Source organism: Talpa europaea (genome assembly GCF_964194135.1).
Source record: "Talpa europaea genome assembly, chromosome: 8".
In the NCBI taxonomy this organism is placed as follows: Eukaryota; Metazoa; Chordata; class Mammalia; order Eulipotyphla; family Talpidae; genus Talpa; species Talpa europaea.
In genome coordinates, this window is record NC_140075.1 from 112,610,291 (window position 1) to 112,626,526 (window position 16,236).

Below are 16,236 nucleotides of genomic sequence, written 5' to 3' on the forward strand. Positions count from 1 at the left end.
AGAGACAGAGTGGGGAGAGGAACAGGCAGACTCACTGAAATACACTGCTGAGGGGAGTAGTGGGCGAAAAAGGAGAGGTCTGCTGCATCTATTTTTCAAGTTTTAATATTACAACGAATCGTTCAAAAATCTTGAAAAATGATCTATTATTATAGATGTATAGACACAACTTTATACCTTAAAGACACAAACAAGCAAGATCTAGGTCATTTAATCTTTTTTTTTTTTTTAAGATTTATTTTTCATATGCATACAAGAACTAGGGTATTGGCCAGAGGTGCAGTGGGTGAGAGGATTCACCAGAGACAGAGTAGGGAGCATAACAGGCAGATTGCGTGAAAACACCACTGAGGCGAGCAACAGGAGAGTCAGGAGCTATCTGCTGCGCCATGTGGGTATCTCCCTGGTCAGGGATCGAATTCGTGCTGCAGAGGCTGTGATAGCTTCATAGTGCTGTGCTTAACCCCTTGCGCCACCAGGGAGGCCCTTGGTCATTTAATCTTTTATAGTGTATCTGCTTAGGTGTTTATGCTGTGGTTGCTTTGATCTTTTTGGTAGATTTTTAGTTCTCTGTTACTATAGTAGTTTGAAAACTAAATATAGGCTAAATTTAAGTAATATAAAAATCCCTTCTGAAATACCTTAGCAACAATATTCAAACATTTGCTTGGGTTAACATAATCAGAAAACATCACTATCCTACCCACCCCAAGAGCATTTTCATATTACCATATTTCCCAAGTCCCCTGGGGATGTGGGAACGTGACAGATAACTACTGGGCATCTCTTGCGAAACAGATAATTGAGAACATTTGCTATCTTTCCTTTTTCACACTTAAAATGCCATTCGGGAATAACAAATCCTTTAAACATCTTGGGGCAACTTCCCACATGTCAGCCGAGGAAGCACTCACCTGCATATGTGGTGGCTGCTGTATAATCTGCTGGTACTGTTGTAGAATCTGCTGCAACTGAGTGTGCTTCTGCATTATTCCCTGATATTGGAAGCCAACTCGATGTTGCTGGTGCTGCTGCCAGTGTGCTGCTGCAGCCTGCAACTGTTTTAATCTGGCATCTTCTTCTGGATCCTCAGACTAAAGATAAAAGAGATGATACATTTTTATGTAAGTCAGAAAACAGCAACCAAATTAATAAAGAAATTATTTTATAAACATATAAAGTCCAGAATCCCTACAACTCTGGCTTATTGAGAAAAGGCATTCTATCTTCAGATAAAATACCTAGCTCCATCTAAACTATTACTACATATATTAAGAGTTTATAAATTCTAGTCCTCACTGGAATAATAATCTTACTGTTCCTAAATTCCGTAATTACTTATCCAACAGAAAGTCACTCCACAGTTTCTGTCCTTTCAATTCTAATAGAAATCTCTTTATCATGTCAGTGAGCAACACAGTGCAGTCATTAGGTTCAGTGCAGTTTTCACTAAGGCTCTTGGGAAATGATGACCTTTGAATCCATGTGAGAACTTTTCCACGTACCAGTCAGTATATTAAGAGAAAAGGTTTATCACATTTGATACTTTAACAGCTCTATAAAATAGCTACTATTTGAATATACCAGTTTAGCAAATGAAGAAACTGAACACAGAATGGTTAACTAATTTGCTCAGAATCACAACTGTCAAGAGGTAGTGCCTTAGGTTCCAGGAAGTTTAACTTTAATAGTTAAAACTCTTAACTACTGCCCTGTGCTGCCAATCAGGAAACATACTGTTCGTAGTAGTTGGAGATACTCATTTCTTAAGTGTCATTCTTCACTTTTACTTGAACCATGAAAAAAATGCCTTTTCTGAACCAGACGAGGCATACATCTCATTATTTCACAAATGGAATTTTGTATGTACTTTAAAAAGCACGTGAGGGGCCTCCCCGGTGGCACAGCGGTTGAGCGCTGGGTTGCGAAGCTGCCCGCGGCCTCTGCGGCGCTGGTTCGATCCCCGGCTGCTCCCCAGCCACCGGAGGAGGGTCCCGCATGGTGTGCAGACCTCTCCTGCCGCCCGCTGCTCCCCTCAGCAGTGTACTTCGGTCCTTCTGCCTGCTCTGCTCCCCGCTCTGGCTCTGGTGAATTCTCTCGCCCTCCCGCGCTTCTGACTGTACCCAGTGCATGTATAAACCAACCAAACAAACAAATAATAAATAAATAAATAAATAAATAAATAAGACATGCCTCTAGAAAATTAAAAAAATAAAAATAAAAATAAAAAAAATAAAAAGCACGTGAAACCATATTAATATATTCATCTATGACAAAAGTATAGACAGCAAAAAGTTGAACAATACAACAGATACCAAGTAATTAATTATATGGTTACCTGGGGTTCCTCAGGTGGGAGAGGAGGTGCCACTTCCTCATTAGGTGGTGGTAAGGGGGGCTCCTCAGATGGAGGGGGTTCTGGTACTTGGCTAGTGGCAGGTGCTGTAACTTCTTCTTTTACCAGCTCCGGTGTATCCTTTGCTACAGTGGGACCTTTTTTGTGTCCTGGCAAATGTACTTTTGTCCTCTGCTGCAAACTAAGCAAGTGCTGCCGATACCAATACTGTTGCTGTTCCTACAACAGAAACCACTTTTAAGAATTTTAATTGACGGGGCCTCCCCGGTGGCTTACGGGGTTGAGCGCAGCGCTGTGAAACTGTCCACAGCCTCTGCAGTACGGATTCAATTCCAGGACGGCCAGGGAAATTCCCACATGGCGCGGCAGACCTCTCCTGTCTCGCCTGCTGCTCCCCTCAGCAGTGTTTTCAGTCTGTCTACCTGTTCTGCCCCCAGCTCTGTCTCTGGTGAATCCTCTCACCCTCTCGCGCCTCTGGCCTGTACCCTAGCTATCGTATAAATTAAAAAAAAAAAAATTAATCTTAAAAAAAAAATTTTAATTGACAACACTGTACCTCTGCAACTTGGTGTTGATGGGGACACATCTGTGCCTATTTTATGTGTCTATATATAAGAAAGGGCAAAGATGGACTGAGAAAAGCAAGTAAAGTCTTTCAACTGCTTTCCCAAATGTATATATTTAAGTTAAATCATATACACTATCAACAAATTTCTCTACTCTCTTAAAATACCTGATGAACGATCAAAGTAAATCCTTTCAGTGTTCACTGCTATTTGTTTTTAACCTGCCTTTAGTCTGTTCAGCTTTATTCACAGGGGTCTTATATTAATGAATATAGCAACACAGTTCTACCACTTCTTTTCTTTTTTTTTTTTTTCTATTTCATTTTTTATTTCTTTTTTTTTTTTAGTGTCTTTTTTTTTTTTTTTTATAAATTTTATTGTTATATTCCCCATACAATTGCAGCCCCCCATTCTGACCCCAATCCCTCCCCTCCCGCCCCCGCCCCCCTAAAAGTGTCTCTGGTTCATAGTTTTTTGTTGATTTTGATTTTCACTTTCTTATAGTTATTCATTTTCCTGGTCCCTTATTTAAGTTTTCTAGATTCCTGCTATGAGTGAGACCATCCGGTATTTTTCTTCTTCTTTTTGGCTTATTTCGCTGAGCATGATCCCTTCCAGCGCCATCCATGTTGCTGCAAATTGCATGTGTTTATCTTTTTTGAATGCTGAGTAATATTCCATGGTGTATATGTACCACATCTTCTTGATCCAGTCATCTATTTTTGGGCATTTGGGTTGTTTCCAAAGCTTAGCTATTGTAAACAGTGCTGCTATAAACATAGGGGTGCAGGTGTTCTTTGGAATTGATGTTTCTGTGTCCTTTGGGTAAATACCTAGGAGTGGAATTGCTGGGTCATATGAAAGCTCTATGTTTAGTAGGTCCAGAAATCTCCACACAGCTTTCCACAGTTCTACCACTTCTTTTCTCTGCCTTCTCTCTCCCTGCAGTGTCCATCTCTCTTTTAAATATCTGTTGTATCATTAGTCTAGCCATATCGATATATATACATAACTGAGGATATTTTCTGTGTTAAGCATTTTCTACTTAAAAGTCTCAACTTTATCTTTCAACTTATAATGTAGTTTAATTTCCTACACAGTTTATTCAGTGTTTCCATTAAAAAAAAATTTGATAAGTTTAATCTGGAAAAAATTAGAGAATACAGGCAATCCTCATTGTGTATTCTTATTTGTGAATCTGCCTACTCACTAAAATGTATGTCCTATTACCACATACTCCGTTCTTTGGCAGTCACTTGTGGACATATGTATAATGCTGAAAATGGGAGTCACTGATTTGAGTTAGAATTAAACACACTTGCTCTGCCTTTTTGTTTCATCTCTCATAATGGAAGTGCCCTTTTCATGGTATTTATGACCACATATTCTCACATTTCTTGTGTTTTGGTGGTTTTGCTGTTTGAAATTGCCTCCAAGCATAATGCTGAAGTGCTGTCTAGTGCGCCTAAGTACAAAAAGGCAAGCTGTGCCTTATAAAGAAATTGTGTTTTCATGCAGTTTGCAGCAACATGGATGGAGCTAGAACGGATCATGCTCAGCAAAATAAGTCAGAAAGAAAAAGAAAAATACCGGATGGTCTCACTCATAGCAGGAATTTAGAAAACCTAAATAAGGGACCAGGAAAAAGTCTAATTAATACAAAGTAAAAATCAAAATCAACAAGCAACTATAAGCTAAAGACACACGACGGCCGTGGGGGGGGGGAGGATTAGGGTCAAAATAAGGGGGGTGGGGAATATAACCAAAATGAAAATGCATATATTGTGAAAAAATGAAAAATGATGTAAAAATTATATAAAATAAAATATTAAAAAAAAAAAGAAATTGTGTGTTACGATAAAGCTTTGTTTGGGCATGCTGTTGGCCATGTGTTCAATGTTAAGGAATCAACAATATACACTAAATGTCTTTAAAGAGAAACAAATATAAAACAAGGTTATGTGTTAATTGGTTGATGAAAATATGAAAGGAAACTGACGCTGTATTTCCCCTAGGAGCACTGGTTTAGTATTCACTAATTTAGTATTTCTCAAGACTTTAAAGAACATAAATACCTCAACTAAAAAGAACTGTCTACACAAACAAGCAACAACTAATTAAAATCAACTTAAAAATCTCACCACTGAGAAAGAACTACAGGGTCTTTATTATCCCATTACTCATTATGTAATTCCCAACAGGTACAAAGTTGCACATGGAAAACAAAAACTATCAAAAATCCAAAATATTCACTAGTGAACTGCTCCATATACTTCTATAATTATCAACAGCATATATTCCTACTACAATTATAAGGATGCAGAATTTTATAAAAGTGATGTCAGAAAACTGATAGCTGAAAATCTGACTGGGGTCCTACCAGTAATAAACCAAAACAATTTTTATAATAGGAACTGCAAAAGAAAATGATACAAATATGAAAGGTTGAACAATACCCACTGTGAAAATAGCTAAATACCTATTTTACAATATATCCAAAAATGAAACAGAAGATATGCAATGCTGCGATAATATCCTATTATAAAAATCACAGCACAGAAACTTAATCCCTACTTTTTTTCCTCACATACTTCAATTCTTCATGATTCTGAGTTATGTTTTTCAAAATTATGTCCCAAATCAATTTTTCTTCTTTTTACAGTGTCAAATGAATTTTTTTCCGTGTCAAATGAATTCATTTTACTTGCATTCAATGGAATACACTATCTTTGGATAACCAAGATCTCCCATATTGTTTTATCTAGTATATATTTAATACACTCTTTTTTCATGGGCATACTATTTTGTTAGCTGTTTCTTCATTTAGAGTATGTAATTTTCTTGAGAGAAATGCCTCCTGCTTTTTTAGTATCTTATCTGGTGCTTAAGCATACTACTAGAGCACAAAATAGGATGTCAATAAATGGTTGTTGATCAATTGATCAATCCTTTCTAGGCCACTCAATTCTATGACCTGAAATTTGTTTCAATCATTTGAAAAAATAAATTCCAAGGGTCACCACTGTTTTCTTTTTGTTTGTTTGTTTTTATTATCACACACACAATCATCAATTTCTAGGATATAATTTTACTATAACATTAAAAAAGCACACTTACCATGATAGACAATAACACATTATTAAAACATTTCTAACTCTCTTCCATTATTTTAGGAAAATACTGAAAATAATAAGTTTATTATTCTCCAACTTAAAAATTAAAACTTCTACATTCAAGTAGACGTTTAGGTTCCTTTTTTCCCCCAGTGCTTTGAAAGCATCACTAAAAGATAAAAAGATGCAAACCATCTTTCAGAAACTATAAGCCAATGGCTACAGATATAAAGACTGCATATGTGTCTAGTATCTCTTATCAATTTGCACCCACCTTTATTTTAGATCTAGTACAGGGTTAAGAATCTTGTTAGGGGTTCAAGTACTTGCTGATTCATGGACAGTATGCATTGTAGGTCAATTTCTCTTAAATATGAAGCCAGGGCCTCCCTGGTGGCACAAGGAGTTGAGACTCGACCTATGAAGCTGTCCATAGCCTCTGCAGCACGAGTTCAATCCCCGGCCAGCCAGGGAGCAGCCCACATGGCGCAGCAGACCTCTCCTGGCGCACCCACTGCTCCCCTCAGCAGTGTACTTCGATCAATCTGCCTGCTCTGTTCTCCACTCTGTCTCTGGTGAATCCTCTCACCCCCCACACCTCTGGCCTGTACCCCAGGTCTTGTATGTATAAATAAACAAATCTTTAAAAAAATATGAAGCCAATAAGCAGAAACCAGATCTAAGAATTCAACCTTCGGATTAGACACTGGCATTTTTTTAAAGCTCTACAAATGAGCATGACGACATCATTCAGAAATGTCCTCAGTGATCCCAATGGAAAGGTGATTATCTCTTATTTTAGAAAGGATTAAACCTGGGCCTCCCCTGGTGGCGCAGCGGTTGAGCGCTGGGCTACGAGGCTGCCCGCAGCCTCTGCAGCACCTGTTCGTTCCCCGGCTGCAGGCGAGGGTCCCACAAATAAACAAATAAATAAATAAATATTAAAAAAAAAAAAAAAAAAGAAAGGATTAAACCTGCTGGGACTTGGGAATGAAGATGGACTAGTACCCAGGAATTCTGAATACCCCATCACTTCACCTGATGTGGTATGTTGGTTCATAGGCAGAGGACATTCATAGCAAGTCACATTCAAACAGAGATTGAATGGTGTTAAAAAATAAAGATGTGAGAACTAGTTGTTACAAATATTACCAAAAAAAGATGCTAATTTATTTAGCAAGCATTTTACTCACCACTTGCTACTGGTACTGTAATGAATGAGGTACTAAAAGATTTTCCAAGAAGGGAATGTTATCTTTCCTAGTCAGGTTGATTATTGTAAACACCTGTCGGTCACTATGTCACACAGTGAACACCAAATGTTCTGTCTAACTGCCTAAAGAAAGGAGAGGAAACAAATCTTTTTAAATAATAAATCAGATTTCTATTTTTTACAGTGATTCAAACTTTATTTAAGTATTTTTCAGGTTCACATTCTACTACAGGAATTAAAGTCATCAGATAATCCTAGTCCCATCATTGAAAAAGCAAAGCAAACCAAACAAAAAAAACCACCTCATCTCTTCCTCCAGCTCCTGCCCTCATTCTCTCTCTCTTCCCTCCAGTCAAACTTCTTGAAAGAGTTGTCTATACTCACCAGCCCCATTTCCTCACCTTCCATCACTCCTCAAATCAATGCAATATGGCTTCAGTCACTATGAAACTGCTCCTGCCAAGGTCAACAATAATCTACATGTCAGTAAATGCAAAAAGTAACTCACAGTCTTTATCTTGCTTGACCTCTCAGTAGCACTTAACACAGCTGGCCATTCCCGCCTAAAAAAGACAAAAACAAAAAACCAAAAAAACCAATCTTCCCTTCACTCTGGCACTACACCAGGCCCAATTTTCCATCTACCTGTTGACTTTTCTTCCACTGGTTCCTTAGATAATACAATTCTGCAGGGGGCAGACACGTGTCCTTTGACCTTTATTCTTACTCTACAACCACTCCTCAGGAATCCTCATCTACTTCTGTATCTTCAAACACTATTTTTACGCTGATGAGGCACACATCTATCATGTCTCCCAGATCTCACTTCTAGATTTGGGTCTAACTTCCAAACCGATATCTAACTTTCACCTGAACATCAGCTGGAAACTTTGTCTGAATCAGGACCTCAAACTCAGTATGTCTAAAATCTAACTCATCATTTCACCCCCAGGCCTGCTGCTCCTCCTCTAGGCTCTCCAGTCAGTGGCCTAGGCCAGAAGCTCAGAAATCATCCTTACCAGCTTGCTCTCAACTACTACCCAATTTCCAATTGGATTCTAGCACTAAAATTTCTCCAGTCTTGGCAGCAGCCCTCCTGCCGGCCTGTGACTATGTGGGTGATTCTCCCCACTGACCTCCCTTTGCAAAACAGCAGAGGCAGCTCTCCCCTCATCCCCCACAAAGCTGCCCGCCTGGGACTACGCAGACCTCCCCTTTGACAAACCCATCCCTTTCAGGGGCAGCTCTGTCCTCGTGTGTCTGTGCAAGTGTCCTTTGTTCTTCCCCTTTTCATAATAAACCTGCCCTTTTGGACATAACTAAAAAAAATTTTTTTTTCTCCAGTTTTTCCATTTCGCTCCATCTCCACTATCACTACCCAAGTCCAAGCCACCATTATCTCTTGCCTGGATTAGTCTATTAATTATTCTCTCTCAATCACTCGTGCTCCTTTTGATTCCCCTCTCCACACGACAGTGAGCTTTCAAAAATGCCACTCTTTCACAGCCACCTAGTCCCATATATAAACCCCTCAATGGTTTCCTACTGTCCTTAGGATAAAGTCCCCATATACCTCCCTGATCTGGTTTATGTCTGTCATTCTCACCCTGAACTATCACATACGCCTTGCTGAAGTTCTTTTAACTCTTTTGGTTAATTCCCACCCTTTCCTCAGGTTTCACTTATATCACTTTATACTGAAAACTAGAAATTAAATAGAATACCAAGCATTTAGTCTGTCTTCCCTAAACTAACTGTATTTCCAATCAAAACTCTAGTTCATGAGTGAAAGTTTTTTTCCTCACAGAACTCCACATAGTAAATGTATCAGAAACGGCAGAGGAAAAAAACAAATCACCATGTCACAACCTTTAATGAAATAATTTACTCAATGGATGAACCAGTAGATGAAACACTATATGCAAGATTGACGGAACCTTTACAGTGGTACAGTACAACCAGACTGTTCCCATCTTATCAACCTTGGCGCTATTAACAAAGGGACAACTAGGCATTGTGTGATTCCTAAAAGGATGCAAATAAAGAACATACCATCACCTACATTATGAAGTGCACTTTCTTTAACAAAGGTGAACTCCAACTTAAGAAGATTTAGAGTTAACTTTTAGTTTTCAAAGCATGGGAGAAAGAAGAATAAGTCAAATGACTCCACAAGACTGCAGATAAATTCAGAATTCTACAGGACAACTGACACAGATAATTCAAGTTCAATGGCATGGGGTAGAAAAAGAGAATAGGAGAAACAGAACTAAATTGCAAATGGAGACTGCTACTGGCTTCTAGTAGGTAGAGGCCAGAGATGCTGCTAAACATCCTAAAGGGCAGCCCCCACAACAGAGATTATTCTGTCTAATAATGTCTAACTGGATCCTGATTCGAAAGCCAACAAAACATTACTGCATCCAATGGGAATTTTAATGGATATCAAGGAATTTTTTTTTTTTAAAGATTTATTTATTCATGCGTACAAGAATCCTGGTGCAGGTCAGATGTACGAGAGGTGAGAGGATTCACCAGAGACAGAGCAGGGAACAGAAAAGGCAGACTGAATTGCACTGTTGAGGGGAGCAGCGGGCGAGACAGGAGAGGTCTGCCACACCATGTGGGTATCTCCCTAGCAGGCCAGGATCGAACCTGCGCTGCAGAGGCTGCTGATAGCTTCACAGTTCTGCGCTCAACCAACTGCGCCACCGGGGAGGCCCTCAAGGAATCATTTTTAATTCCATTAGTATGTTGACACAATGGAGGAAATCTGAAGGGATGAGTTATTAGATGATACAAAGAAACTTCTTAATTTTAAGTGTTATATTGTGTTTACCTAACAAAAGATCCTTTTGAAAAAGATATCTAATTAAGAATATAAAGATGACATGACATGAAATCTAAGATTCACTTTAAAATATTTCAACAACAATATAAAAGGCCTAGATGAAGTAAACACAGCAAAATTTTGATGATTGTTGAATCTGAGTGGTGGCTATGTAGGAAGAATACCATTTTTCTACTTCTGTGTTTAAAATCTTTCACCAGGGGCCTCCCTGGTGGCGCAAGAGGTTAAGATGCAGCCTATGAAGCTAGCCACAGCCACTGCAGCACGAGTTCAATTCCCGGCCAGGGAGCTGCCCACATGGCGCAGCAGACCTCTCCTGACTCTCCCACTGCTCCCCTCAGCAGTGTATTTCAGTCAATCTGCCCATTCTGCTCCCCAATCCGTCTCTGGTGAATCCTCTCACCCCCCCCCCCCACACACCTCTGGCCTGTACCTCAGTTCTTGCATGCATAAATAAATAAATCTTAAAAAAAAAAATCTTTCACCATAAAAAATATTAATGTCATATTCCAAAAAATAAAATATGAATCCAAGAATAATAGGCAGAAGAAATAATTATTGTCACATTGGTACTAGAATGAAGAAAATGGCTATAATCTAATAAACCAAAGTATCCTAAGTCTAAAAGAACATAATTACTTTCGTATCTTGTACAATTCTTTATGGAGTGCCAACAGTTTGCAAGACACTGCCCTCAGTGCTATGAGGATAAAAAGATGAGCAAGATAGTTTCTGTCTGCAAGGGACTTACAATCTGAAAAACAGAACTAAACCAAATGGGTGATTTCAGGTATGGCTTCACAGAAACCTTCATATTTGAGGTGTACCTTAAAAGTGATAACACTACAAGGGGGAGAGAGGACTGAGGAAGCTGGGATGAGTTCTAGACAGGTGAGAAGGTCTAACCAGGCTTCTAAGACCCTTCTTGATCTGGTCCATTCACACCACTCAAGCCTCATTGTCCATCACTTTCTTTCTGGCTCTCACCAAAGAATTGGAGCCACTGAGAAATTAAAGTACAAAAAAAGCAGTTTACTATAGACAAGGGTAAGAAGGCAGGAAAGAGAAAGTCATATTCATGGTATTTATATTAAGGTACTGGTCTGATTTCCCCCCCTCGCCTCCAAAAAATGTGAAAATTACAACTCAATTGTCTCTCTAAAATGCCAGAAAAATAACCTAGTAGAGATGAGACTATAAATGTTAAATTCTGTCTTGGATTAACTCTGAGAGTGTTTGACAACAAAAACACTTGGAAATTTCACATGGGGTGGGAGAGGGGACAGAAAGCCTATCTCTATAATAGAGGATACTAGAAGAAATTACCTAATTGTATGGTACTAATTTGGTGTACTGTTTTATCAGCATCAAGTATTTTCTACGGTGCAAAAGATAACATCATGCTTCTGTTTTTAATGTTTAAGGCCAAACCACATTAAAATTAGAATACGGCATCTCTATCTTTTGGAAATTGTTTACATGTAAATCTGAACTCTCTTTTTCCTTAGGGAATCTAAGATTAAAATTGGTAATTACAAAAAGTGTCTATTTTAAAAAGAAATCACAAATGGTTTATTCCACTTTAGTTCTATCTTCTTTCTTAGAAGAGGAATTCATATATTATTACTGCTATTCTACCAATCTTTGACATTTCTGAGGGAAGCATCACTTCAACAGAAGTTTAGAGGAATGGCTTTCGCATGAATGAAGAGATAACATGAACTTTTTTTTCCTTACCTTGGCCAAGGTCCAAGGCTGTTACTCTATAGAGTAAAAGGTAACCATGCTAGGCAGCAGCCTAGCTGTGTCCTAACACTATCTTGACGTGATGTGAGAAAAGGAGCAAGATTAAATGAGCAAGATTTCCCAAAGAGTCAAAACTGTAAATAAATGCTCACCTATGTATTGCAGATATATCTCTTAAGCATATTTAGGGTGCTCTTGATAAGATTTGCATCCGTCATTTACTGAGACCTCTCAGCTCTGGAAGCTGAGAATTAATAGTGGCCCCTAATTAATTTTTTAAAAGAAGCTAACTGGTCATAAGGTTTCTATACATTTCAGGTACCAGTCCTTTAAGACTCTTCTTTTTTAATGGTGTCTCTCAAATGGACATTTTAGTTTGAAATACAATTTCAAAACCAGACCCTCTCCGTAACAGCAGCAAATCTAGGCAGTTGGTCAAAGGAAATCAAGGAATATATCTAAGAAATAAGTCCTGAACCACCTATGGTTCAGAAGCCACTACTCTGTGTGTCTAGAAACATCAAACACTGTTTTCTGAACAATCCACATTAGGCTAATTAAAAAGCTGGGAAGTCAGACCGCTGATTCTTAAGGAATCCTTTGGAGTGTAAATTAGTCATTGTGTGTTGGCATTGGGCTAAACATTGGCCCAAGGCCTGCTCACTTAGGGCCCTCTAAGTGAAAGATGTGGCTGAGGAAGATGAGTTCTTACCTGTGGAGTCATCGTAGAGGGATCTGGTTCAGGGGCCGCTTGCTGCGGTTCAGCACTCTTGGTCTTGGCCCCACCCTCCACAGGCTCTTGCTGGACAGCTGTCTTATTCCCAGAAGGGGTGGACAGTGGTGGTGGATGGAGTTGGGATTTAGAATGGCCCTGGGAGGGGCGGGAAGGAGAAGCCTGAGAAGGGGGCAAGTAGGACTGGGAATGGCTCAAATAGGATTGCGAGGAGGAAGAGGAAGAAGAATAAGATGGGGTGGGCGCCAGGTAGGATTGGGAAGGTGGGGACTGCGAAGGGGAGGGCTGGGCGGGAGGCAGGTAGGGCTGAGACGAGGCCGGGGGGTAGTATGAGGGTGGCGGCTGAGGTGGGGGCATGTAAGATTGAGACGGGGGCATATAGGACCCCGGAGGTACAGGGGGAGATTCAGGGGGAGAATCCAGCTCCATAGGAACCAAACCAGGAGGCCCGTCCCGTTGGTGGTGGAGCATCTGGTGCTTGTACTGCTGCTGCTTCTGATAGCTGAGGGCCGGACCGGGTGGCGGGGGCATCGGTGGCGGCGGTGGCTGCCAGTCCCCGTAGCCGCCCCCTGGCATCACCGGCGGGGGTGGCAGGGGGGGCGGAGGAAGGTGATGGGGCTGAAGCACGCACTGCATTTGCTTCTGGTGCATCTGCTGCAGCTGCTGGAGCTGCGCCAGGTGCTGCTCGCGGAAGCTCATGAAGCCAGAGGAGGAAGGGGCCGCCGGCGTCGTCGAGCTCGAGTACCCGGGCCCCGGCGAGGCCTCAGGAAGCGCCACCGGTGGCGGCGGCGGGACCGGCGGCGGCGGATAGTGGCTGCTCCCGCCATACCGGCCCCAATTCGGGTACATGTCGGAGAAGAAGGCGCAGGGCTCGTCCCGGCGCCGTTACTCGTCGCAACCGACCTCCAGGAGCCGCGGCGGCTACGGCGACAGCCGGAACTCGCGGCGCCTACAGGCCCCGGAGCGTGTAAACGGAGCGCGCCAGTGCGCCTGCGTTACCGAGCTGGGCCCGCGACCGGGAAGGCGGGGACGGGACTGGGGCGACTACGCCTGCGCAGTAGCCACCGAGAGGAGAACAAAGGCAAGCTAGAGCGGCCCTCTGCTGGGCGACTCTCGGTTGCCATCTTCCCTCGGGTTCGGGTAATGTCGGGGAGAGTAGAATGTTCTCATAGAACCGCGGAACCATAGAGTCTCACCGTCGAAATGGGTGGTAGAGATCCTGTCACTCCCCGGGTTCATTTTTGAATGGAAAAAAAAAAAAAAGGTTCCATTCACAATAGCAACAATCGCAACAACAACAGAAAAAGCCTTCATACAAGTAAGAATAACTCTAGTGAGAAACGTGTCGCATTTATGTGAAGAAAACTATGGAACCGTATAGAGTCACATCCAAGTGGGATAAAATTAGCCAGAGAACAATTGACTTACCAAGGTAGTGAATGAAAAAAAAAAAAAAAAAAAAGAGGAAAAATTGTAAAGGTATCAGTTCTTCTCAGGTTAAATGAATAGGCTTAATTCAATTCTAACAAAAAAATACAACTGGGAACAAACCTGTGAAGAATAGAACTGATTTTGAAGACAGAATATAAGACTACATCGGAAAAGGTGATACATTCAGGTATTGTAAAGGGGGAGGAGAGGAATTCTTTAAAATAACTGAACACATAAAAATTAATATGGAAGAATGTTAGCCAACGTAAAGTTAGCAAAAACCAGATACAAGAGGACGACCTGGAAAATAATCCAATCACGGAGTAATACTAGATATGAGCTCCTTTGGTTTGAAGGAATCACAATAAAAAGCTAATATACACTGGAGGCTGAAATTCTGAAACGAACAAACAAAACCAAACACAGCAACAAAAACAAACAAAAAACCTCCACCTAAACTCAGAATATTTAATGTCAGTTGTATACCACTTAAAAACTTGACTTTGCTTCCATCTTCGCAATGAAGATCTTCAGAAGGTGGATGGAAAGTAGGACATCTAAGTATTCTTCAGAAGAAAGAGCTCATTCTCACAAAGGAATTTAGTGTTTAACTTTTCATTTAACATATACACATGAAATTACACACCATAAGTATACAACTTAGTGAATTTTCACAAACTGATCACTGTATAAATAACACCCAGATTAAAAAAAACAGAACATGACCCAACTCACAAATTCCATTTCCTTATATTTTTAATATTCTCCATTGACATTCTCTTTTGAAAACAAATCAGATGATCATCTTGTTAGATGCAAAAAGAAGATTTTTTTTTAAGTGTTAGAAATTTTATTAAAGGTAACATTCCACAAGGTCATACAAAACTATTGAAAATTCCAGGCATACAAACTATCATCTGTGTTAATATACCATCTTCTCCAAATGTCAAAAATATACTTGATTTAACGATACAAAAAGTCTTTAGAAAGTCAAATCCACTGTCCATTGTGTCGGGACTATAGGTAAGAAACCTATATCTTCATTTCATGAAATCCATGTTAAAAGAACCCTGTCTCGGTTGCATATATCACAGCATTCGTGTATTAATCCATTTTCCTCAAGTGGACTGCCATCTTGATTTCTCAGTGGTAGGGTCCATTTGAGACTCTTCAAGCTGACTGGGTGTAAATGCTTCCACCAACATCTATTACGTTGTACAGGCCCTTTAGAGAATTCAGTCTCAGGATACACATTTCTCAAATTAAAGCTGTATTTGCTCAGGACCATCATCAACCAAATTTACTGTAATCTCGTAAGTTACCGGGTCGCCCGCCCCCAGGTCCGCGCCGGCCCGCCCGCCCGCGCCGCGCCGAGCCGCCCCGGCCCCGGGAGCTGCCGCGGCGCCGTCGGCGTCGCGGGCCCGGCCAAAAAGAAGATTTTAACCTCCATTTGATTTTTTAAAAAAAATTTAGCAAATCAGATGTAAAAAGAAACTTCCTTAATCTTGTAAAGAGTATCTACTAAAAAACATTACAGCAAAAAATCACATTTAAGGATAAAAACTTGAAAGTCTTCCCACTAAGATCAAGAAGAGATGTCTATTACCATCACATTTGTTATGGGTTGAATTGTTTTTCCCAAAAAAATATTATACTCTAATACTTCAGAATGCTCCCTATTTGGAAATAGGGTTGTTACAGATGTCATTAGTTAAGATGATGTCATACTGGAGTAGAGTGGACGTCAACCCAATTTGACTGATGTTTTTATGAAAAGATGGCTATGTAAAGCCGTAGGCGCACACAGAGAATGCCATGTGATGGCAAAGGCAGATAGTGGAGCTATGCAGCTGCAAACCAAGGGATGGTACAAATGGGATTATCATACACTACTGGTGGGAGTGTAAGTTGGAGCAACTACTCTGAAATACAGGCAGTATCTACTAAAGCTGAACAGCCCTATTGCTTATGAATCAGGAAAACCTATGTATATAACTTAACAGAAATGCATGCAAATGTTAACCAGAGATATATACAAGAATGTTTACAGCAGCAGTATTTGTATGGCTGAAAGCTGGAAAACAACCAAATGTCTACCTACACTAGAATAGGTAATCAAATTGTGGTATGTTTACACAATAGAATACAAAATAGCAATGAGAATAAATGAAATACATGCAATAATTCCAATGAATCTCATAAACAATGTTAAAAGAAGTTAGAAAAG

The 16,236-nt window shown here is 40.3% G+C and overlaps 1 protein-coding gene across 2 annotated transcripts in view; it reads right to left on the reverse strand.

Annotated features, from left to right (window-relative positions):
• The window catches only part of YLPM1 (YLP motif containing 1), a gene marked incomplete at both ends in the record, with an annotated part of 62,693 nt that extends 49,266 nt beyond the window's left edge, over positions 1-13,427 (reverse strand). For both annotated transcript variants that reach the window (XM_084241362.1, XM_084241361.1), the window contains 3 exons: positions 915-1,094; positions 2,339-2,575; positions 12,558-13,427. In XM_084241362.1, coding sequence (XP_084097488.1) covers positions 915-1,094; positions 2,339-2,575; positions 12,558-13,427 — 1,287 coding nt within the window. The remainder of the gene's footprint in view (positions 1-914; positions 1,095-2,338; positions 2,576-12,557) is intronic.
• Positions 13,428-16,236: the final 2,809 nt, after the last annotated feature.